Raw genomic sequence first — 26,832 nt, 5'->3', positions numbered from 1 at the left:
GTGTTGATGAGAACGCTGAGGGCTCCCAGGTGAGGTTAGTGGGGATTCCCCTGCTGTGAGAGGTAAGGTGTGGAGTGGTTGGGGTCCCCCCCCCCACCACAGTGGGGGCAGAGCGCTCTGAAAGACTCTGGGTGGGAGGAATTTCTCTGCATTCCATCTACATTCCAGAGCAAAGCAATGGGTACACAAAGCTCCCACTTGCCACCTGCGTCAGCTGTAGTGGAATGACTCAGATAAACTGTGTGTTGCTACTTTTGTGACTTTAAATTGTATATTGGAAGTTTATCAGACACATTTAGCAGGTGAGACCTTACTAGCACTACATTCAGAAGTTAGCAACACTTAAATGAAAGCTTCAGATTATTTCCAATATAAGATCTACAGAAAGTGAATACCCGATGAGTTAATTCTGTCAGCAGCCTAAATCATATGTGATTATGGAATAGAGAGACCTTTCAAAGGCAGGGTCACAGCTTTAGTCCAACATTTGGTAGATTTCTACTCTTGTATTTGTTTCAAATCAGAACTAGAGAACTCAGCTAGAAAAATATTGGGAAACAAACTAAATTGCTATTAAATGGGTAGACCTGCCATTACTAAGTCTCCAAAGGGGGGCCCTGAAAGGTACACTGTGGACTCTGTCCAGTTTCCTGTTTTGCATAATATTTGACATGAACTCAGCTTTTACCTCTTGCATGGTGCCCCAGTTACACTCCCAACCAGGGATGTGATTTGGACCCAAACCTCTTCAGGCGAGCAAACAAAACAGCAGATTATGTCAGAGAGGAACAAAATGAGTCTGTGCGGATGTCTCTGTGTCTCTGCTCTGTGTCTCTGCTCAAACCTTTTCATGGTTTTGGCCTTCTTAATAAGTTGTGGTTGTGTTTGTTGCATTAGCTTTAGGAAACCCTTTTTTTTAACGTACAATTGAAGTCGAAAGTTTACATACACTTAGGTTGAAGTAATTAAAACTCAGTTTTCAACCACTCCCCACATTTTTTGTCGGTTAGGACATCTACTTTGTGCATGACTCAAGGCATTTTTCCAATAATTGTTTACTGACACATTATTTCACTCTATCACAATTCCAGTGTGTCAGAAGTTTACATACACTAAGTTGACTGTGCCTTTAAACAGCTTGGAAAATTACAGAAAATGATGTCATGGCTTTAGAAGCTTCTGATAGGCTAATTGACATAATTTGAGTCAATTGGGTGTGTGCCTGTGGATGTATTTCAAGGCCTACCTTCAAACGCAGTGCCTCTTTGCTTTACATCATGGGAAAATGAAAAGAAATCAGCCAAGACCTCAGACTTTGTCCCCAGCCAAGACCTGGGGACAAAGATCATACCTTTTGGAGAAATGTCCTCTGGTCTGATGAAACAAAATATAACTGTTTGGCCATAAAGACCATCGTTATGTTTGGAGGGGAAAGGGGGATGCTTGCAAGCTGAAGAACACCATCCCAACCGTGAAGCATGGGGGTGGCAGCATCATGTTGTGGGGGTGCTTTGCTGCAGGAGGGACTGGTGCACTTCACAAAATAGATGGCATCATGAGGGAAATTATGTGGATATATTGAAGCAACATCTCAAGACATCAGTCAGGAAGTTAAAGCTTGGGCGCAAATGGGTCTTCCAAATGGACAATGACCCCAAGCATACTTCCAAAGTTGTGGAAAAATGGCTTAAGGACAGCAACGTCAAGGTATTGGAGTGGCCATCACAAAGCCCAGACCTCAATCCTATAGAAAAGTTGAGGGCAGAACTGACAAAGCGTGTGCGAGCAAGGAGGCCTACAAACAATGGCTCAGTTACACCAGCTCTGTCAGGAGGAACGGGCCAAAATTCACCCAACTTATTGTGAGAAGTTTGTGGAAGACTACCCGAAACGTTTGACCCAAGTTAAACAATTTTAAGGCAATGCTACCAAATACTAATTGAGTGTATGTAAACTTCTGACCCACTGGGAATGTGATGAAATAAATAAAAGCTGAAATAAATCATTCTCTCTACTATTACTCTGACATTTCACATTCTTAAAATAAAGTGGTGATCCTAACAGACCTAAGACAGTGAATTCTTACTAGGATTAAATGTCAGGAATTGTGAAACTGAGTTTAAATGTATTTGGCTAAGGTGTATGTAAACTTCCGACTTCAACTGTACCCATCGGATAGCATTTCCGCCCAATGACATCACCTCTGTCTGTAGTAAATCCCTTAAAAAAGTCTCAGAAGCAGGGAATCCTGTTTTTTCCCTCTTTGCATCAGATTGCTATTGAAGCCCTCAATCATTTTTGCTCTACCTATCATTTATCTGAATTGACAGGGGTGGCAGTGTATGGTTTCAAACCGGCAGCTTGTGGAATGCATCTTTCAAAATCTTGTGAAATATCTCAGGTCATGCTGTTGTTTTTTCCCTCGCCTGTCCACGTGATCTGAAGCGGAAGTAGGCAGTCGCTCCTCTTGATATTGGTTGACCAGTTTCAGTCTGTCAGGCATGTATATTGCAGGATATCTGCTTGGATTTATTTCCCCTCTCTGACCTAAACTGCTGTTTTGTTTGCTTGCCTGCGAGGAAACTAACGCCGAAGATAGAGCTTCAACACGACATCTGAAATGTCCCCTCAGTTGAGGTTATTACAAATTACGATATAGATTTTCATGTTTGTCTAGTTCAGACGGGCCATTTGAATATGTTGGAATGAAATGTCAATGGGTTTATTCCCCCGGACCTGTTGTTTCTCTAGAGAAAGAATGTCTTGTGATAGATGCTAAAATGTTCATACTCACGTGCTCCCCTGCCCCCCACACACTCCCATCTCTAGATAGAGGGGAATATGTGTGGGCAGGCTACCTGATGATGAAGATAACATTCAGTGAGGCAGAATTCCACTCTGTTTCAGTGGATGTTGTCTTGTGTGCTGTCTTCTATTGGGAACACTGATGCACTTTGTCACAATAGTTATTCCATGGCTGATTCTCTCACCATGGAAACGATGGACATAATCCTGCTTTGAAACTGCATTTGATTTTTCTGGCTGTTTACATTGCTGATGTTCTTTGAATCAGCATTAATAAGACTAATGGGTCTAAAAGCAACCAGATTCATCAGCAAAGTGGCTTAAATCACATTGATTGATTTGGAAGCACTCATTTAAAACGTCATCCCAATTTACGATCCACTTAAAACTACCTCCACCAGGTTGTTTAGTCTCATGACTTGACAAGTTGTTGTGGGGATTGCATTGCCTTTTTCAGTTCCTTTTCAGCTGTCTAACTGGTTCACTACCGTTGGTTCCCAAATTATAATAGAAACATTGCCTCAGATCTCAGGTCAACTTTTATTGGTCTGTCGAGGACATCTCCCAGGATCCATTAGTTCACCATTGGTTGCTCGCTTAGGTGGTCTGTGGAGTTAGATCACCCACTGCATGGTGATGATGCCAGCCAGCTGTAATACAGCTGAAGTTAAGTTACCTCCTTCCCCCCACACTAAAGTCATTGTTAATGTTGTAAATGACTATTGTATCTGGAAATGGCAGATTTTTTATGGAATATCTACGTAGGCGTACAGAGGCCCATTATCAGCAACCATCACTCCTGTGTTCCAATGGCACGTTGTGTTTGCTAATCCAAGTTTATCATTTTAAAAGGCTAATTGATCATCAGAAAACCCTTTTGCAATTATGTTAGCACAGCTGAAAACTGTTGTCCTGATGAAAGAAGCAATAACACTGGCCGTCTAACATTGGAACACAGGAGTCATGGTTGCTGATAATGGGCCTCTGTATGCCAATGTAGATATTCCATTAAAAATCAGCCGTTTCTAGCTACAATAGTCATTTACAACATTAACAATGTCTACACTGTATTTCTGATCAATTTTATGTTATTTTAATGGACATAGAATTAGCCTTTCAAAAACAAGGACATTTCTAAGCAAGCCTAAACCTCTGAACGGTAGTGTACATTAGTCAAAACAGTTGACCTTTTTGTTGCATCAGTTAGTCATGTGCATATGTTTCTTTCCCTTTTAAATGTACGTTTATTGGTTAGGCCAAATTCAATTGCTGCTTTTTGATTTGTCTGAAAGGTCACCTATGCCGTGTCCGTTTTGAAGTGGTGTTTAAAGTTGTTGTTGAGTCTCCTCAGCCTTGTTTTGACCAGAAACACCAGGCGCCGTCTGCCATTATCCTCCATTAAGCAGCAGTGGCTCCACTGTCCCCTCCAGCAGTGAACAAGTAACCAGAGTTTTGGGAGTGCAGAGGCTCATGAGAAAGTGTGTGTGCCCAGCGAGCCTGGCGCTGTGTGCGTGTGTGTATGTGAGTGAAATAGACTCCCAGCCTGCCGGCCCTTCCACGTCCCACCTCCACAGCCCCACAATGCCCCTTTGTTCCTGGACCACAGCACTGTGGGATAGCTGTTATTTGAGAGGCGAGGCGATGGCCACACCGCCAACCCTTTATTCAGAGGAAAGATGGTAAATTCCTGCTATCTGGTTTCATTGTCCCCACTCACTCACTGCCACTCATTAAATACACACAAGGCTTGCCACTAGTCCATAGGCTACAACTTTCAAGGCAGCACACTTGAGCCCCCCTCTGTTTGCGACCAACATGTCATCCACAGAGTAAAAGCCCAATACATGGTAGCTAAAGGCCTTCCCACACTAAGTCAGATTCACTCTTTTACGATTATTACATGTCACACTGCGATGTTACCAAATAAAAAATCTTCATATCAACCTGTCCAGATTGTACAATTTGCTTTAGTTCTGTCGTCACATTCTGCGATTGGCTGTTGAGGCTACGTCAGCCGACGTAGTCTACGTCAGCAGCAGTGGAGTATTTGATCTGTGCCAGCAGCGCAAGCCTCCCTCAGTGTTCATGTGTGAGTGAAGTGGAAAAACATAAATCAAATCAAATGTTATTGGTCACATACACATGGTTAGCAGATGTTAATGCGAGTGTAGCGAAATGCTTGTGCTTCTAGTTCCGACCGTACAATAATATCTAACAAGTAATCAAATAATTCCTAACAATTTCACAACAACTACCTTATACACACAAGTGTAAAGGAATTAATAAGAATATGTACATATAAATATATGGATGAGCGATGGCCAAACAGCATAGACAAGATGCTGTAGATGGTATAGAGTACAGTATATACATATGAGATGAGTAATATAGGGTATGTAAACATGATATAAAGTGGCATTGTTTAAAGTGATACATTTATTACATCCACTTTTTAATTATTAAAGTGGCTAGAGTTGAGTCAGTATGTTGGCAGCAGCCACTTAATGTTAGTGATGGCTGTTTATCAGTCTGATGGCCTTGAGATAGAAGCTGTCTGATAGAAGCAGTCTCTCGGTCCCAGCTGTGATGCACCTGTACTGACCTCGCATTCTGGATGATAGCGGGGTGAACAGCCAGTGTCTCTGGTGGTTGTTGTCCTTGATGATCGTTTTGGCCTTCCTGTGACATCGGGTGGTGTAAGTGTCCTGGAGGGCAGGTAGTTTGCCCCCGGTGATGCATTGTGCAGACCTCACTACCCTCTGGAGAGCCTTACGGTTGTGGGCGGAGCAGTTGCCGTACCAGGCGGTGATACAGCCCGACAGGATGCTCTCGATTGTGCATCTGTAGAAGTTTGTGAGTGCTTTTGGTGACAAGCCAAATTTCTTCAGCCTCCTGAGGTTGAAGAGGCGCTGCTGCGCCTTCTTCACGCGTTGTCTGTGTGGGTGGACCAATTCAGTTTGTCTGTGATGGGTACGCAGAGGAACTTAAAACGTACTACCCTCTCCACTACTGTCCCATTGATGTGATTAGGGGGGTGCTCCCTCTGATGTTTCTTGAAGTCCACAATCATCTCCTTTGTTTTGTTGACGTTGAGTGTGAGGTTATTTTCCTGACACCACACTCCGAGGGCCCTCACCTCCTCCCTGTAGGCCGTCTCGTCGTTGTTGGTAATCAAGCCTACTACTGTTGTGTCGTCCGCAAAGTTGATGGTTGAGTTGGAGGTGTGCATGGCCACGCAGTCGTGGGTGAACAGGGTGTACAGGAGAGGGCTCAGAATGCACCCTTGTGGGGCCCCAGTGTTGAGGATCAGCGGGATGGAGATGTTGTTACCTACCCTCACCACCTGGGGGCGGCCCATCAGGAAGTCCAGTACCCAGTTGCACAGGGCGGGGTCGAGACCCAGGGTCTCGAGCTTGATGACGAGCTTGGAGGGTACTATGGTGTTAAATTCTGAGCTGTAGTCGATGAACAGCATTCTCACATTCCTCTTGTCCAGATGGATTAGGGCAGTGTGCAGTGTGGTTGCAATTGCGTCGCCTGTAGACCTATTTGGGCGGTAAGCAAATTGGAGTGGGTCTAGGGTGTCAGGTAGGGTGGAGGTGATATGGTCCTTGACTAGTCTCTCAAAGCACTTCATGATGACGGAAGTGAGTGCTACGCGGCGGTAGTCGTTTAGCTCAGTTACCTTAGCTTTCTTGGGAACAGGGACAATGGTGGCCCTCTTGAAGCATGTGGGAACAGCAGACTGAGATAAGGATTGATTGAATATGTCCGTAAAACACACCAGCCAGCTGGTCTGCGCATGCTCTGAGGAAGCGGCAGGGGATGCCGTCTGGGCCTGCAGCCTTGCGAGGGTTAACACGTTTAAATGTTTTACTCACGTCGGCTGCAGTGAAGGAGAGTCCGCAGGTTTTGGTTGCGGGCCGTGCGTCACTGATTCATTGCTCCAGATCACCACAAGGGGGAGGTAGAGCACTGATTACTCTATTGGGTCCCAAGGCGCTGATGTGTCTCTATCTGACAATGAATGGGCAACATAAACAAAATAAAAACTGATAGTTGTGCATGACTTCAAAATAAAATTTCAGTGAACTGAATGATGAGGATGAAGAAGGTGATTGAATTTATAACAATAGTGTAAGAATTGCTATTCCTCTGTCCTGCATGCGCACACCCTGAAAAATACACTTATTTTGTTTCTACTCTTCAGTATTACTTACTAAAACTGTTGTTACACTAAGGTTTTTTATTCTAAGGGAAACAAAAACGTTGAATTATATTCCATGATATTTTTAAGATGTGTTGACTGAATATAAACAAGTGATGTCTGCTAAATAATCAAGTTGATGGCGCATTCATATAGCTTCGGCACCTACATAAAGCTGAATGACTCACTCATATAGCCTCGGCACCTACATAAAGCTGAGTGACTCAGTCATATAGCCTCGGCAGCTACATAAAGCTGAGTGACTCAGTCATATAGCCTCGGCACCTACATAAAGCTGAGTGACTTAGTCATTCATGGCTTTTATCAAAATAAATAAGTACCAACATTCTTTCTGATAGTCTTGAATAAAGAAATGTTTTGGTTATCCTGACCTGGACACCATTTATTATAATAGCCATTAAATAAGTTCATATTATTATTTACACTGAACATCAATATAAACATGCAACAATGTAAAAGATTTCACTGAGTTAGTTCATATAAGGAATATCATAAAAGTCAACACCATCAGTACTGACTGACTTACCAATCATGTATGTAGTAAATAAGTAGTGAAGCATGTGTTAGAGAGTAGAACTTGTAAGGTAGTGATGAATAGTTTTTTGTGGCGATATATTGCCATCTGGTGGTGACTAGAAACAATTTTATAAGAGGAATGATTACAAATTGATGGTCCTTGAAAACACATTTTTGTTCCTGAAAAAGTTATTGAATTTCACTTGCCACTGTCTATACGAACCCTATGAATGAGACTTAGACGTGTAGCATGGCAAGACCACCTATTATGTTACTCTACTCCCTCTCCCTTTGGTAGCCTTTTGAGCTAAAGCCTAGGCATTAGCTCAGGGAGCTAACGCAAATCTTCATGTCTTAGACAAGGTTACTCATACTCTGTAGAGTTCTCTTCCTCTGCTCTCTCTGCGGGCTCTTTAGTCACAACATGTGTTAGCTTCCCAAAATCCAAGTTTTCAGGTCTTAGACAAGGTTACTCATCATGCAAGCATGGTTCACCATACCACATCCCTACACTAGCACATTATGCCCACTCTGCAGAATGTATTGTTTAACTATGCTTTCTCTGTGGTTTTTGTGTAGTCGCGACATGGAGAGTATAGACACCCTGCGAGGCCTGCAAAAGATTGAGGACCGCCCTGAGGAGAGGATGATCCGGGAGAAACTCAAAGCTACCTGCATGCCCAACTGGAAGCACGAATGGCTGGAGAGACGCAGTAGGAGGGGCCCCGTGGTGAGCTGCTGTAACCTGACACACAAACACATGTGCGATCATGCAGACACACTCACATGCACGTATACACACACACACACAGGGCCATGATCTGCCCAACAATGCCTCTTTTTCAGACCTACTCAATGCATTTTATGCACGCTTCAACAATAACAACACCGTACCGTGCATGAGGGCCCCCGCCGACCTAGAGGACTGGGTGATCTCAACACTCGCAAGGCCGCAGTGCTGGATGGTATTCCAGGGAGCATGCACAGAAATGCTGGCAGGCATATTCACTGTAATTTACAACCTCTCCTTGTCCCAGTTTGTAATCCCCACGTCTTAAGATGACCACCATCGTTCCTGTTCCCAAAAACTCTTAAGGCTTCATGCCACAATAACTACTGCCCTTGTAGCACTCACATTTGTAATCATGAAGTGCTTTGAAATGCTAGTTATGGCACATATCTACTCCATCATCCCAGACACCCTAGACCCACCCGTCAAGTTTGCTGACGACACAAGGTTGGTAGGCCTAATCAGTTGGTTTTGGGTGGTGCGGACAGCCCAGTACATCACTGGTGCCGAGCTCCCTGCCATCCAGGACCTCTATCAGGCGGTGGGAAAGGAAGGCATGTCAAATATTTAAAGTCTTCATCCACTCAAGCCATAGACTGTTCTCTCTGCTTTCACACCGCAAGCAGTACCGGTGCATCAAGTCTGACACCAACAGGCTCCTGAACAGCTTCTATTCCCAAGCCATAGACTGTTCTCTCTGCTTTCACACAGCAAGCAGTACCGTTCATCAAGTCTGACACCAACAGGCTCCTGAACAGCTTCTATTCCCAAGCCATAGACTGTTCTCTCTGCTTTCACACAGCAAGCAGTACCGTTCATCAAGTCTGACACCAACAGGCTCCTGAACAGCTTCTATTCCCAAGCCATAGACTGTTCTCTCTGCTTTCACACAGCAAGCGGTACCGTGCATCAGACCTGACACCAACAGGCTCCTGAACAGGCTCCTGAACAGCTTCTATTCCCAAGCCATAGACTGTTCCCTCTGCTTTCACACAGCAAGCGGTACCGTGCTTCAAGTCTGACACCAACAGGCACCTGAACAGCTTCTATTCCCAAGCCATAGACTGTTCTCTCTGCTTTCACACAGCAAGCAGTACCGTTCATCAAGTCTGACACCAACAGGCTCCTGAACAGCTTCTATTCCCAAGCCATAGACTGTTCTCTCTGCTTTCACACAGCAAGCAGTACCGTTCATCAAGTCTGACACCAACAGGCTCCTGAACAGCTTCTATTCCCAAGCCATAGACTGTTCTCTCTGCTTTCACACAGCAAGCAGTACCGTTCATCAAGTCTGACACCAACAGGCTCCTGAACAGCTTCTATTCCCAAGCCATAGACTGTTCTCTCTGCTTTCACACAGCAAGCAGTACTGTGCATCAAACCTGACACCAACAGGCTCCTGAACAGATTTTTTTCTTAACTGACTTGCCTAGTTAAATTAAGGTAAAATAAAGAAATAAAAAAATAGACAGGTGCCTTTCCAAATTATGTCCAATCAATTGAATTTACTACAGGTGGACTCCAATCAAATTGTAGAAACATGTGAAGGATGATCAATGGAAACAGGATGCACCGGAGCTCAATTCCGAGTCTCATAGCAAAGGTTCTGAATACTTATGTAAGTAAGGTATTCATGTTTCTTGTTTTTTTTACATTTGCAAAAAAATCTAAACCTGTTTTCGCTTTGCCATTATGGCGTATTGTTTGTAGATTGCACATTGTAAATATGGTATTGGAACTGACCTTGTATCTAGGTTTCTTTGTTCTACCTTATGTTATTTTTAATGCTACATTGATATTGATTACTGCAGTGTTGGGTTTGGTACAATAAAGGCATTTGTGCACGTGACAATGAGAACTTAAAATGACTGCGTGTCTCCGTACTAACCGTTCGAAAAGCAATACGTTTTTTGGGGGGACGCACATTTTTCTCCTCTTTCACATCATGACTGTGTTCAAATCAATGATGCCATAAAGGGTGGACTGGCAGCCATTGTGAGTGTACCCAAAGGAGCAATGCAGGAAGTGAAAGTACGTCTAGCCATCAATGTAGGGTGTCCATCCTCTCTGCCCAGAGTGGGTGAAAACACGTTTTGGTAATGACATTTCACTTATGTTATAAAATACATTTTACCAAGACAAATATGATTCTTCATGTTTTGAATTGTTCAGTGGGATCTTTCTCTAACATATCATTAACATTATATCCAAGAAGTTGGATTTTCTAACCTAATACAGCCGATAATAAGCAACGAGTTCTGTTGACAGATGCGGTGCAGTTTTATCGCCAAAACTTTTGAGGATTTTACATTTTGTGGTCGTTGTAGCCACGGGTCGCAAATAGTAAGATTAGTATGGCAATTGCTGAATTCAATGTAAAAGGCTTTGAAAATAAAAACGCTTGGGGTACACTCAGTGCTCACAGATTTCACAGACATGCGTGTGTTTTTGTGAGAAGTCTTCGAAAAAGAACAGGAACTTTAATTAATATAAACAGAGTATACTACACTGAACAAAAATAGAAATGCAATATGCAGCAATTTGAAAGATTTTACTGATTTACAGTTCATGTAAGGAAATCAGTTGATATAAATTCATAAGGCCCTACTCTATGGATTTCACATGACTGGGAATACAGATATGCATCTGTTGGTCACAGATACCGTACAAAAAAGGTAGGAGCATGGATCAGAAAACCAGTCAGTATCTGGTGTGACCACCGTTTGCTTCATGCAGCACAACACATCTTTTTCACACAGAGTTGATCAGGCTGTTGATTGTGGCCTGTGGAATGTTGCTTAATGGCTGTGCGAAGTTGCTGTATATTGACGGGAACTGGAACATGCTGTTGTACACGTCAATCCAGAGCATCCCAAACATGCTCAATGGGCACATCTGACACAATGACACATCTGGTTAGTATGCAGGCCATGGAAGAACTGGGCCATTTTCAGCTTCCAGGAATTGTGTACATATCCTTGTGACATGGTGCTGTGCATTATCATGCTGAAACATGAGGTGATGGCTGAGGATGAAAGGCATGACAATGGGCCTCAGGAACTCGTCATGGTATCTCTGTGCATTCAAATTGACATTGATAAAATGCAATTGTGGTCGTTGTCCGTAGCTCATGCCTGCCCATACAATAACCCCACCGCCAGCCACCCTAAGGCACTCTGTTCACAACGTTGACATCAGCAAACCTCTCGCCCACATGATGCTGTACACGCTGCCTGCCGTCTGCCCGTTACAATTGAAACCAAGATTCATCCATGAAGAGCACACTTCTTCAGCGTGCCAGTGGCCATCGAAGGTAACCATTTGCCCACTGAAGTCGTTACGACACCGAACTGCAGTCAAGTCAAGACCCTGGTGAGCTTCCTTGAGATGAGATTCCTTGAGACGGTTTCTGACAGTTTGTGCAGTAATTATTTGATTGTGCATTCCTACAGTTTCATCAGCTGTCCAGGTGGCTGGTCTCAGACGATCCCGCAGATGAAGAAACCGGATGTGGAGGACCTGGGCTGGCGTGGATACACATGGTCTGCGGTTGTGAGGCCAGCTGGACATACTGCTAAATTCTCTAAAACAAAGTTGGAGGTGGATTATGGTAGAGAAATGAACATTCAATTCTCTGGCAATAGCTCTGGTGGACATTCCTGCAGTCAGCATGCCAATTGCACATGCCCTCAAAACTTGAGACGTCTGTGGCATTGTGTTGTGTGACAAAACATTTTGGAGTGGCCTTTTATTGTCCCCAGCACAGGGTGTGCCTGTGTAAGGATCCTGTTGTTTAATCAGCTTCTTGATATGCCACATCTGTCAGGTGGATGGACTTTCTTGGCAAAGGAGAAATGCTCACTAACAGGGATGTAATCGAGTTTATGCACAAAATTTGAGAGTTTTCAGGGATCTTTCATTTCAACTCATGAAGCATGGGTTGACATGTTGCATTAATATTTTTGTTCAGTATAAAATATGAAAATACTACGTCAGTTCTCAAAATCTATATTGTTTTATGTTTTATGTCCTCCAGATTTGAGAAGAAAGACGACGAGTACAATGGTAAGCTTGTCAAGTAGACTTAATTCTCACACAGCATCCAACCTAACTGACGCAATGCTATTTTCCTGATTTCTAACACATTTTTTCTCTGTCATCCATTTATTTAGTCTAATTTTGACCTACAAGGGTAAAGTCTTCAACAAGTTTTGAACGGTTTATGATAGAGACATTTTGGACCATTGGTTTTCTTAGAGGATTATCCACACAATTAACATTTTATTTTAACCAGATGCGTTTTTGATTGGACACCCTAAAATATGTGCTGTGATTTGTTGATTCAACTTAAAATACATTCCATTGTATGAGCCACATCAATTAACATCATTAGAATTCAAATTTGACATTACCATGACATGTTTGCATCACAATACAAGCTATTGCAAGAATCAGGGGTTATATCTTTCCTTTCTGTTTGTTTTTTGTGCAGAACGGCACCAGATTAAAATCATAACACGTCATACCTTTTTGTAGTTAATAAATCCAATGTTAAACTATAGTATCCTTAACAAGCATTGAAAAGGTTCATCCATTCTTCTCTAATTTAAAATGTCTCATAGCCTACTGACGTTCTTGCTACTAGACTATGCTTGCCTACAAACACACACACACACACACACCAGGTTTTCCATTAGCCGGTAGGCATAATTGCAAAAAAGACGATTAAATGAAATTGTAGCCAGGAGAGGCTGTCTATCATAGCCTTCAGCCCGAATTTGCGCTTCACCATCATTCTCACACTCATTGCGGGCATCTGCTGAGGAGAGAGAGGAAGAGAGTGTAACCTTGGTCTAGGCTTTTTTCTGAAACCAATTCAATAAAATTGTAGCCAGCAATGGCCAGGAGAGGCTGTCCGTCTAATGTCTAACAAGGAGAGAGCGAAAGAGAGTGGATCCTTGGTCTAGGTTACTGTTGATTACGAAGATGGAGGCCTTTTTGTTAAACAAATGTTAGATGAAAAAGAGCAGGCTTATGCCTACAGTGAAAAAGTGTACAAGAGGAATATCCTCTTTTATTGTAGTGGACTAAGATGGGAAGAAATTTAGTGTGCAACTCGCAATTCAGGTAGGATACAATTTTGGAACTTACATTTACATTTTTTTATTTTTTTTATAATCATTTGTTTTATTATTATTGTATATCATTGTTATTATTGTAAGCCTATTTATTAATTGAAACCAGATCTTTTTTTCCATATAAACAATGGCTTGACTTAATTTGAAAATTACCCCAATAAAGTTAAAGAATCTTTTGTGAAGGTTTGGTGTGGTGTGGCTATTATTAAGCTTTAGCTACTGCAAGCTATGATTGCAGTGAGCGCCGACGCTCCAACTGACTCCAACATTTGACCTTGAGGTGAGGAAGAATGTTTTAGGCCTACCAGAGTTACTCCTATAATCTAATAATATACTGTAATGCTTATCTTTATACAAAATATTTTGATTAAACATTCACGAGTTAGCCACCTTATGTAACCCTATATCTGTATAGCAGACGCAGTACCCATCTGACATAATCGGTGTTGTACAATGCCGCTGGTAAATTTATTTCTCTATCTCTCTGGGGCTAGGCCTAAGCTTATCTCCCTTTTATTTATATAAACAGTACCAGTCAAAAGTTTGGACACCTACTCATTCAAAAAGTTGTCTTTATTTTGACTATTTTCTACATTGTGAAATAATAGTGAAGACATCAAAACTATGAAATAACACATATGGAATCATGTAGTAACCAAAAACATGTTAAACAAATATATTTTCAATGTGAGATTCTTCAAAGTAGCCACCCTTTGCCTTGACGACAGCTTTAAACACGCTTGGCATTCTCTCAACCATTGTTAAATCAAATCAAATTGTATTTGTCACATGCGCCGAATACAACCTTACAGTGAAATATTTACTGACAAGCCCTTAACCAACAATGCCATTTTAAGAAAATACAACAAAAAAAGTTAGAGATAAGAATAGCAAATAATTAAAGAGAAACAGTAAATAACAATAGTGAGGCTATATTACAGGGGGTACCAGTAGAGAGTCAATGTGTTAATATGCAGGGGCACCGGTGTCGATGTAATTGAGGTAATTATGTACATGTAGGTAGAGTTATTAAAGTGGCTATGCATAGATAATAACAGAGAGTAGCAGCAGTGTGAGGGGCAATGCAAAGACTGGGTAGCCATTTGATTAGATGTTCAGGAGTCTTATGAAATAACACATATGGAATCATGTATACCACCCCTACCTTGTCACAAAACAACTGATTGGCTCAAACGCATTGACCAAACAACAGAGTTTGCCAGTGCTGTGATAAGATATTGTGTAAAATAATGAATCTGAAGAATTTATATGCACTGTATGTTTGTAAGCTGTTAAACTCTGACCCCCTCTGGTGGCATTTTCTAAACGACGCATACTATTGTATACTAATCTCATGAAATAAATGTTTTAAAACTTTTAAATAAATGTTTTAAAATGTTTTAAAACTATAATTCTGACTAACACATGCTTAGTACTGTTAGAAAGGAAACAATGTGACTACTACAGAGCCTGAGATACAGCAGACCCCCCCAAAATGTTTTTTTGAGGGGATGGGGGTCCCCAAAAATGTTTATGGTGAATAATATATTTGTCTAGGTTTGAGATATTAAAGAAAAAAAAAATATATATATCAAATTAGTAGATTTGGCTATTTCAGCCACACCCGTCACAGACGGATGGATAAAATTGAGCACACAGCCATCAATCTCCTTTGACAAGCATTTGCAGTAAAATGGCCTTACTGAAGAGCTCAGGGACTTTTAAAGTGGCACCGTCATAAGGATGCCACCTTTTCAACAAGTCAGTTTATCAAATTTCTGCCCTTCTAGAGCTACCCTGTTCAACTGTAAGTTCTGTTATAGTGACGTGGAAACGTCTAGGAGCAACAACAGCTCAGCCGCGAAGTGGTAGGCCACAAAAGCTCACAGAACGGGACCGCATTGTGTTAAAGCACATAGCGTGTAACAATCTTCTGTCCTCAGTTGCAACACACGCTAGCGAGTTCCCAACTGCCTCTATCGAATGTCTATTGAGGAGAGAGAGAAAGACTGTGGAGCCTTGGTCTGGGTTAATGCGTTTGAGCCAATCAATTGTGTTGTGACAAGGTAGGGTTGGTATACACAAGATAGCCCTATTTACAGGCTCTAACCAATAGTGCAAAAAAGGTATTATGCGAACAATTAGGTAAGTAAAAAAGACAGGCTATATACAGTAGCGAGGCTATAAAAGTAGCGAGGCAACATACAGACACCAGTTAGTCAGGCTGATTGAGGTAGTATAAACAGAGAGTAGCAGTAGCGTAAGAGAGGTGTTGGTGTGAGGCGGACACAATGCAGATAGCCCGGTTAGCCAATGTGCGGTTGGTCGGCACTGGTTGGTCGGTCCAATTGAGGTAGTATGTACATGAATGTATAGTTAAAGTGACTGTGCATGTATGATAATCAGAGAGTAGCATCAGCGTAAAAGAGGGGTTGGGGGGGGTGAGGTGAGGCACACAATGCAAATAGTCAGGGTAGCCATTTTATTACCTGTTCCGGAGTCTTATGGCTTGGGGGTAAAAACTGTTGAGGAGCCTTTTTGTCCTAGACTTAGCACTCCGGTACCGCTTGCCATGCGGTAGTAGAGAGAACAGTCTATGACTGTGGTGGCTGGGGTCTTGGACAATTTTTAGGGCCTTCCTCTGACACCGCCTGGTGTAGAGGTCCTGGATGGCAGGCAGCTTAGCCCCAGTGATGTACTGGGCCGTACACACTACCCTCTGTAGTGCCTTGTGGTCAGAGGCCGAGCAATTGCCGTACCAGGCAGTGATGCAACCAGTCAGGATGCTCTCGATGTTACAGCTGTAGAACCTTTTGAGGCTCTCAGGACCCATGCCAAATATTTTTAGTTGCCTGAGGGGGAATAGGCTTTGTCGTACCCTCTTCACGACTGTCTTGGTCTGTTTGGACCATTCTAGTTTGTTGTTGATGTGGACACCAAGGAACTTGAAGCCCTCAACCTGCTCCACTACAGCCCTGTCGATTAGAATCACTTTAAGACATGAAGATCAGTCAATCTGGAAAAGTTTCATCAAGTGCAGCCGCAATAACCCTAAAGCGCTATGATGAAACTAGCTCTCATGAGTACTGCGACAGGAAAGGAAGACCTAGAGTTAAGTAAGTTAGAGTTACCTACCTCAGAAATTACAGCCGAAATAAATACTTCAGAGTTCAGGTAACCAACACATCTCAACATCAACTGTTTAGAGGAGACTGCGTGAATCAGGCCTTTATGGTCAAATTGCTGCAAAGAAACCACTAGTAAAGGACACCTATAAGAAGAAGAGACTTGCTTGGGCCAAGAAACACACAGTGGGAATCTATCCTTTGGTCTGATGAGTCCAAATATGAGATTTTTCTGAGACACAGAGTAGATGAACAGATGATCCCGAATAGCCTATCAGAAGCTTCTGAAGCCATGACATAATTTTCTGAAATTTTCCAAGCTGTTTAAAGGCACAATCAACTTATCGTATGTAAACTTCTGACCAGTGGAAAGCTGAGCAGGGGGCCTCCCCCAGGGGGAGTGGAGCTGGGTGGTTAGGACGGTTTCGGTGGAAAACCAGGATTATGGTTGGGTAGAGGATGTCCTGGGAAGGGACCCAGGACCGTTCTTTGGGTCCGTACCCCTCCCAATCCACCAGGTAGTGGATGTGACCACCCATGCGCTTGGAGTCAAGGAGGGCTTGGATGGAATTAGCCGGTGCACCGCCGGCGTCAAACGGAGGAGTACAGACTTCAACTGTAATTGAGCGTAGCATGTACAGTTGAAGTCGGAAGTTTACATACACCTTAGACAAATGCATTTAAACTCAGTTTTTCACAATTACTGACACAAGCATGGAGAAACAAAGATGTAAAAATATTCCATGATAACTGAATATAAGCAAGTCATGTCTGCTAAATAATCAAGTTAGGTTTCTCCAGAAATAAATATTTCTAAATAACAAACTGGCTTTATTTACAAATTAGTGAGAATGTCTCACCCCATGTTCGATCATTGCCAACAAAGGGTATATAACAAAGTATTGAGAAACTTTTGTTATTGACCAAATACTTATTTTCCACCATAATTTGCAAATAAATTCATCTGGATTTTTTTTTCTAATTTGGTCTGTCATAGTTGAAGTGTACCTATGATGAAAATTACAGGCCTCTCATCTTTTTAAGTGGGAGAACTTGCACAATTGGTGGCTGACTAAATACTTTTTTGCCCCACTGTATATAAACATGTACGTCCAAAGGCATATAAAGGTAAGCCCTCATATGTCCGCACATTAACATATTAATCCTTATGCATAAACGTGTGTCCATATAAATATACACTCACATGCAGGAATGCTACACACATGAAGTATAAAAACAGATACACACAAACATCACAGAACAACACATACAGTACATATGTGCTTTGCTTACTGAGTCACACTCAATATTAACAACATGATCGTCGTAAGAAGCGGACCAAAGCGCAGCGTGGTGTGAATACATTGTTTAATGGATGACGAAAAACACGAAGTAAACTGAACAAACTAACGTGACTGCTAATGAAACCGTGCAACCATGCAACGTAACATAGACAATCACCCACAACCCACGATGACAAAACAGGCTACCTAAATATGGTTCCCAATCAGAGACAACGACTAACACCTGCCTCTGATTGAGAACCATATCAGGCCAAACACAGAAACAGACAAACTAGACATACAACATAGAATGCCCACTCAGATCACACCCTGACCAAACAAAACATATAAACATACAAAGCAAACTAGTCAGGGCGTGACATACAAGCGACTATCAAATATTCCCTACTCTACTAAAGACTGATATGATACTGTTTTTGCTTTGAAATAAGGATTTTTTTTCATGACTAAGTGAAATCTAGCAGACTAAGGGAATTGGACATTTTCCAACTCTGGGCATTGCACTAATTAAATTGCAGCCAGTCTTTCACAGCAGACACAGATGCTGACTTCTAAATTGACCTCTAGTCTGGCCCCTGTGTGCCATTCAGAGGTAGAATGGGCAAGACAAAATATTTAATTGCCTTTGAACGGGGTATGGTAGTCAGTATCAGCCACACTGCTTTGTCTCAAGAACTGCAACGCTGCTGGGTTTTTCACGCTCAACAGTTTCCAGGTTCCCCATCAAGAATGGTCCACCACCCAAAGGCCATCCAGCCAACTTGACACAACTGTGGGAAGCATTGAAGTCAACATGTGGAACGCGTTTGTGTAGTGTCCATGCCCCAACCAACTCAATATTGGGAAGGTGTCCCTAATATATGGTATCCTCATGGTAAGTATTATGGTAATATAGCTACATCTTGCCTTCAGATTGGCTGGGTGGAATGTCACCATAATGCTTCCACCTTGCCAATTCTCTAAGATCTACAGGAGTGGCTAGGGAATAGGGTTTTGACCAGATTTTGCATTTAGCCACTGTAATGGAACTCTGTCATTTGGCCCAACCCCAAACCACATACTGACATCCCACTCCCCCTCTCTCTCCCTCCCTCCCCCTCAGGTGGTGAAGCCCATCCCCCTGCGACCAGACGGGAGCGAGGCAGGTTGCAAGGGGGCCGAGGATGAATCCAACACGCTCACCAACGCTTCCCCCCAGCAGATCGGTGGCCTCCGCAGCCCCTCCCCTGGACACCCCTCTTCCTCCTCCTCCTCTTCCTCTGGCAGGGCCTGCGGGAAGCCTGAGTCCCCAGGGGTGCACAGGAAGAGGGCCTCGCCCGTGCCAGTGAGTAGCCACACACACATACGTAGCATGCATACACACACATATGAGAACATCAGCTATGTGTTTAAGCGTACTTCATAGTATTTGAGAATGCATAGACATATAGTTTCAAGTTTCAAATATTATTCGCCACGTGCACAGGATACAACAGATGTAAAACAGTATAGGGAAATTCTTACCTTGACTTCATAGCTCTTTCCCAAGAATGCAGTGATCATAATATAGATTAAAAAAAACTTCAATGAACTATGATGTGAGTTAAAGAAACATGAGAATGCAAGACATTTTATAATAATATACCACTGATTAGATATTAACCCTCTTCACTTTGGGTTTGAAGAATTGTTAAGTCCTAAGTGACTATTTATTAGACAATAACTATGAATGGGAGAGGAATAAGACTTGTTTTTATTTGAGGCTGTCTTGATCTAATGTTGATGTCATTTTGTTATTGTTGATTTGTTGTTGTGTAGTTTCAGAGTGGCAGGGTGACCCCCCCTCGCCGGGTGCCCTCCCCAGATGGATTCTCCCCCTACAGTCCCGAGGAGACTAGTCGCCGTGTCAACAAGGTCATGAGGGCCCGCCTCTACCTACTGCAGCAGATAGGCCCAAACTCCTTCCTGATTGGAGGAGACAGCCCTGACAACAAATACAGGGTGTTCATTGGCCCACAGGTAAGAAGTGCTCGCAGTCCACTCAGATCAATGAAAAAAGATGAGACAGAATTAAAAGACACACGCTCAATTTCAAATCAACTCCCTCTACCCTATAGGTAATAAAATGATTGGATGGGTGTTTAATATTACATAAATTCCACCTAGCCTATCAGAAGACAAGGTCACCGTATTGCCTATTATGCTTATGCAGTTATTTCAAATGTATAAGTAGCTAGTTGGAATTGGGCCTTTTGTGTCAGTTTGATTTAGCTGATGCAAGTTTGCGAGATTCCAACTGTCTGGCAAGATTGAGGCTAAGCTGCAACAAGACCCCAACTTTTACCAAATTGCATTTACAGCAATAGATTTTCGTTTTAAAGGGACACTTGGAATGAAGCCCTTTATTCCATTGTTATAATGGCGCCGGTATGGATAGCTGCTGTTTTACGGGCTCCGAACCAACTGTGCTATTTTGTTTGTTTTTTGCATTGTTTGTCAATTATTTTGTAGATAATGTTTCTGCTACATCTCTTATGAGCAAGAAGAGCTTCTGGACATCAGAACAGCTTGAACTGGACAAAGATGTTTTCTTTAATGAGTCTGACGCGAAGGATATACTGCTTAAGACCAGGACCAAATCCCTGTCATTAGCGTGAAGAAAAGATGGAGAAAAAGGGGAAAGAGAGTGGGGTGCCTTGTAAAAATTAGTCGACGAGTAGGTAAACCAACACTACCCTCTGTATTGTTGGCCAACGTGCAATCGGAAAACAAACTGGACGATCTACGATTTAAGATTATCCTACCAACGGGACATTAAAATCTGTAATATCTTATGTTTCATAAGGATAATATAGAGCTGGCTGGGTTTTCCGTGCATCAGCAGGACAGAGCAGCTACGTCTGGTAAGATGAAGGGCTGGAGTGTATGTCTATTTGTCAATGTCTGCTGGTGCGCAATGTCTAATATTAAAGAAGTCTCGCAAAGTATTGCTCGCCTGAGATTTATACCTCATGAAAAGCTGTAGACCACACTATCTACCAATAGAGTTCTCATCTATATTATTCATAGCTGTCTATTTACCACCACACATCGATGATGGCACTAAGACCGCAGTCAACGAGCTGTATAAGGCGATAAGCAAACAAGACAATGCTCATCCAGAAGCGGTGATCCTAGTACCGGGTGACTTTAATGCAGTGTAACCTCTTTTCTACCAGCATGTAACATGTGCAACCAGAATTTGAAAAGCTCTAGACCACCTTTACTCCACACACAGAGACGCATACAAAGCTTTCCCTCCATTTGGCAAATCTGACCATGATTCTGCTTACAAGCAAAAACAAAATCAGGAAGTACCAGTGACTCGCTCAATGCGGAAGTGGTCAGATTATGCAGATGCTACCCTACAGGACTGTTTTGCTAGCACAGATTTAAATATGTTCCAGAATTCATCCAAATGGCATTGAGGAGGAGTATACCACCTCAGTCACCGGCTTCATGAACAAGTGCATCGACGACGTCATCCCCACGGTGACCGTACGCACATATCCCAACCAGAAGTCATGGATTACAGGCATCCCCTGTACTGAGCTAAAGCTGCCGCTTTCGTGGAGCAGGACTCTAACCTGGAAGCTTATAAGACATTCCACTATGCCCTCAGACGAACCATCAAACAGGCAAAGCGTCAATACATGACTAAGATTGAATCCTACAACACCGGCTCTGATGCTCGTCGGATTGTGGCAGGGCTTGCAAACTATTACGGACTACAAAGGGAAACCCAGCCACGAGCTGCCGAGTGACGCGAGCCTACCATACGAGCTAAATGCCTTTTATGCTTGCGTCGAGGCAATCAACACTGAAGCGTACATGAGAGCACCAGCTGTTACTGACGACTGTGTGATCACGCTCTCCGTAGCTGATGTGAGCAAGACCTTTAAACAGGTCAACATTCACAAAGCTGCTGGGCCAGACTGATTACCAGGACGTGTACTCCAAGCATGCACGGACGAACTGGCAAGTGTCTTCTTTCAACCTCTCCCTGACCTAGTCTGTAAAGGTAACCTGCCTAAATGATTACCGCCACATAGCACTCACGTCGGTAGCCAGGAAGTGCTTTGAAAGGCTGGTTATGGCTCACATCAACACCATTCCAATTCGCACACCGCCCCAACAGATCCACAGATGATGCAATCTCTAGCGCACTCCACACTGCCCTTTCCCACCTGGACAAAAGGAACACCTATGTGATAATGCTGTTCATTGACTACAGCTCAGCATTCAACTCCATAGTTCCCACAAAGCTCATCGCTAAGCTAAGCTCATCACTGACCCCGGGACTTAACACCTCTCTCTGCAACTGGTTTCTGGACTTCCTTACCCCAGGTGGTAAAGGTAGGCAACAACACATCTGTCACGCTGATCCCCTCAAAGGTGCATGCTTATTCCCCTCCTGTACTCTCTTTTCATCCACTACTGCGTAGCCAAGCACGACTCCAACACTGTCATTAAGTTTGCTGATGACACAACAGTAGTAGGTCTAATCACTGACAACGATGAGACAGCCTATAGGGAGGAGGTCAGAGACCTGGCAGTGTGGTGCCAGGACAACAACTTCTCCCTCAATGTGATCAAAACAAACGAGCTGATCGTGGACTATAGGAAGAGGAGGGCTGAACAGGCCCCCCTTCACGTAGACGGTGCTGTAGTGGAGCAGGTCGAGAATTTCAAGTTCATTGGTGTACACATCACCAACGAACTATCATGGTCCAAACACACCAAGACAGTCGTGAAGAGGGCACGACAACACCCTCAGGAGAATGAAAAGATTTGGTGTGGGTCCCCAGATCCTCAAAAAGTTCATTTGAGAGCATCCTGACCGGTTGCATCACCGCCTGGTATCACAACTGCTCAGCATCTGACAGTAAGGCGCTACAGTACGGCCCACTACATCACTGGGGCCAAGCTTCCTGCCATCCAGGACCTTTACACTAGGCGGCGTCAGAGGAAGGCCCAAAAAATTGTCAAAGACTTCAGTCACCCAAGTCATAGACTGTTCTCTCTGCTACTGCAAGGCAAGCGGTACCGGAGCGCCAAGTCTAGGTCCAAAAAGCTCCTTAACAGGTACTGGTACCCCCTCTATATAGACTCGTTATTGTTATTTCATTTTCTTGTGTTACTTTTTCTTTTCTATTTACTTTAGTTTATTTAGTATATATTTTCTTAACTATATTTATTGAACTGCATTGTTGGGTAAGGGCTTGTAAGTAAGCATTTCACGGTAAGGTTGTAAGGGCGCATGTGACAATTAACATTTTATTTTATTTGATCTACTTCCACAGAGTCAGATGAAGTCATGGATACCATTTTTATGTCTCTGCATCCAGTATGAAGGAAGTTAAGATGTAGTTTTGCGAGCCAATGTTAACTAGTGTTAACGCAATGACTAGAAGTCTATGGTATCTACTAGCATGCTAGCTTGAGCTAACGCTAGTTTTCAACTTCCTTTAAATGCTTGCGAAGACATAAAAAAAGATATCCATGAGTGCCCCTTACTCAGGGGAAGTAGATAAAGAGCCTCATTGCCAAAATCCTGAAGTATCCCTTAAGAATTTACTTTACTTGTACATTGGCCAGCTTGTTTTTTTTACCCAGCCATTTGCTACTATAGAGATGGATTGATGTAGAGCTCCATTGCCTCTTACTAAAGGTTTACACTACCTTTGTCAAAAGTGATGCACTATATGTGGACTACAGTGTCATTTGGAACGCACACAATGATTCTTAATCAGATGTAGATTAAATTGGGCTCCTGAGTGATTTTTGACTGAGTGTTCTGTCGAAAAAGGGAAGTTGCTGTAGATGTGTTTTTTTGCATCTCTGTGTGTGCTTGTGTGTCTGTGTAGCAATTTATGAGTGTGTGCATGTGCATGTGACCATAATGGAGTGTCTATGTGACCACTGTATGTATATACACACACACATTCATGAGTAACCCCCGGTCTGCGTTCATCCTCTCCTCTCTCTGTAGACCTGTAGCTGTGGCCGAGGGGCATTCTGTATCCACATCCTATTTGTCATGCTCAGAGTCTTCCAGCTGGAGCCCTCAGACCCCCTGCTCTGGAGGAAAAGCCTCAAAAACTTTGAGGTAACCTTCCAGCAACCAACCGACATGCCCTCTAACCAATCTGTATAATTCCCCTTATCCACCATAGTGCTTGAACTGTGCTTGACAGGACAATGTGGAAAGACAATATCCGTGCCAGCACAGTATGGTTCGGGTCAGCACAATAGTGTGAAAGGGGTATACATGATTTGTTGAACCCATTGTATGTAATGACCAATTTTCTAAAAACTTAAGAGCCAGAATATGTCCACTTTAGAATATGTGACTCACCACCTGGATTCGGTCTTTTGTAGCAAAATTTGAAATTGTGTTTGTTTTACATTTTTTTTTTTTACATTGGATTAAAGTAGAGACCCAGAGCTACAAAATGGTATATCATACTGCATTGTTGGGGAACAATGGGAAAGTAATTCTGCTTTGAAAGTTGATAAACTTGTAAACTCAATGGCCTTTGAATGTTTTGGTACCTTGTGAAAAGCTCTTCTTTGTTTACATTTTTTATTTATTTCACCTTTATTTAACCAGGTAGACTAGTTGAGAACAAGTTCTCATTTACAACTGCGACCTGGCCAAGATAAAGCATAGCAGTGTGAACAGACAACAACACAGAGTTACACATGGAGTAAACAATTAACAAGTCAATAACACAGTAGAAAAAAAGAAAAAAAGAGAAAAAGGGATGAGGAGGTAGGCGAATAATTACAATTTTGCAGATTAACACTGGAGTGATAAATGATCAGATGGTCATGTACAGGTAGAGATACTGGTGTGCAAAAGAGCAGAAAAGTAAATAAATATAAACAGTATGGGGATGAGGTAGGTAAATTGGGTGGGCTATTTAACGATGGACTATGTACAGCTGCAGCGATCGGTTAGCTGCTGAGATAGCAGATGTTTGAAGTTGGTGAGGGAGATAAAAGTCTTTATTTATTTACTTTTGCAATTCGTTCCAGTCAAAGGCAGCAGAGAACTGTAACGAAAGGCGGCCAAATGAGGTTTAGGTATGATCAGTGAGATACACCTGCTGGAGCGCGTGCTACGGGTGGGTGTTGCCATCGTGACCAGTGAACTGAGATAAGGCGGAGCTTTACCTAGCATGGACTTGTAGATGACCTGGAGCCAGTGGGTCTGGCGACAAATATGTAGCGAGGGCCAGCCGACTAGAGCATACAGGTCGCAGTGGTGGGTGGTATAAGGTGCTTTAGTAACAAAATGGATGGCACTGTGATAAACTGCATCCAGTTTGCTGAGTAGAGTATTGGAGGCTATTTTGTAGATGACATCGCCAAAGTGGAGGATCGGTAGGATAGTCAGTTTTACTTGGGTAAGTTTGGCGGCGTGAGTGAAGGAGGCTTTGTTGCGGAATAGAAAGCCGACTCTAGATTTGATTTTAGATTGGAGATGTTTGATATGAGTCTGGAAGGAGAGTTTACAGTCTAGCCAGACACCTAGGTACTTATAGATGCCCACATATATTCTAGGTCGGGACCATCCAGGGTGGCGATGCTAGTCGGGCGTGCGGGTGCAGGCAGCGAACGGTTGAAAAGCATGCATTTGGTTTTACTAGCGTTTAAGAGCAGTTGGAGGCCACGGAAGGAGTGTTGTATGGTATTGAAGCTCATTTGGAGGTTAGATAGCACAGTGTCCAAGGAAGGTCCAGAAGTATACAGAATGGTGTCGTCTGCGTAGAGGTGGATCAGGGAATCATCCGCAGCAAGAGCAACATCATTGATATATACAGAGAAAAGAGTCGGCCCAAGAATTGAACCCTATGGAACCCCCATAGAGACTGGCAGAGGACCGGACAACATGCCCTCCGAATTGACACACTGAACTCTGTCTGCAAAGTAGTTGGTGAACCAGGCAAGGCAGTCATTAGAAAAACCGAGGCTACTGAGTCTGCCGATAAGAATATGGTGATTGACAGAGTCAAAAGCCTTGGCCAGGTTCGATGAAGACGGCTGCACAGTACTGTCTTTTATCGATGGCGGTTATGATATCGTTTAGTACCTTGAGCGTGGCTGAGGTGCACCCGTGATCGGCTCGGAAACCCCATTGCACAGCGGAGAAGGTACGGTGGGATTCGAGATGGTCAGTGACCTGTTTGTTGACTTGGCTTTCGAAGACCTTAGATAGGCAGGGCAGGATGGATATAGGTCTGTAACAGTTTGGGTCCAGGGTGTCTCCTCCTTTGAAGAGGGGGATGACTGCGGCAGCTTTCCAATCCTTGGGGATCTCAGACGATATACGAAAGAGAGGTTGAACAGGCTGGTAATAGGGGTTGCGACAATGGCGGCGGATAGTTTCAGAAATAGAGGGTCCAGATTGTCAAGCCCAGCTGATTTGTACGGGTCCAGGTTTTGCAGCTCTTTCAGAACATCTGCTATCTGGATTTGGGTAAAGGAGAAGCTGGAGAGACTTGGGCGAGTAGCTGCGGGGGAGGCGGAGCTGTTGGCCGAGGTTGGAGTAGCCAGGAGGAAGGCATGGCCAGCCGTTGACAAATGCTTGTTGAAGTTTTCGATAATCATTTATCGGTGGTGACCGTGTTACCTAGCCTCAGTGCAGTGGTCAGCTGGGAGGAGGTGCTCTTGTTCTCTATGGACTTTACAGTGTCCCAGAACTTTTTGGAGTTAGAGCTACAAGATGCAAATTTCTGCCTGAAGAAGCTGAACTTTGCTTTCCTGACTGACTGTGTGTATTGGTACCTGACTTCCCTGAACAGTTGCATATCGCGGGGACTATTCGATGCTATTGCAGTCCGCCACAGGAAGTTTTTGTGCTGGTCGAGGGCAGTCAGGTCTGGAGTGAACCAAGGGCTAT

At 43.2% G+C, this 26,832-nt stretch overlaps 1 protein-coding gene across 2 annotated transcripts in view; it reads left to right on the top strand.

Moving 5' to 3' along the window:
• The window catches only part of LOC112230734 (mitogen-activated protein kinase kinase kinase 1), a 166,685-nt gene that overhangs the window by 38,410 nt on the left and 101,443 nt on the right, over positions 1-26,832 (top strand). For both annotated transcript variants that reach the window (XM_024396986.2, XM_024396985.2), the window contains exons 2-5: positions 8,129-8,279; positions 19,009-19,230; positions 19,704-19,904; positions 23,917-24,033. In XM_024396986.2, the coding sequence (XP_024252754.1) occupies positions 8,129-8,279; positions 19,009-19,230; positions 19,704-19,904; positions 23,917-24,033 (691 nt within the window). The remainder of the gene's footprint in view (positions 1-8,128; positions 8,280-19,008; positions 19,231-19,703; positions 19,905-23,916; positions 24,034-26,832) is intronic.

Source organism: Oncorhynchus tshawytscha, linkage group LG33, assembly GCF_018296145.1.
Source record: "Oncorhynchus tshawytscha isolate Ot180627B linkage group LG33, Otsh_v2.0, whole genome shotgun sequence".
Taxonomy (NCBI): Eukaryota; Metazoa; Chordata; class Actinopteri; order Salmoniformes; family Salmonidae; genus Oncorhynchus; species Oncorhynchus tshawytscha.
Note: the sequence above shows the minus strand (reverse complement) of the source record. Positions and strands in the feature narration are given on the sequence as shown.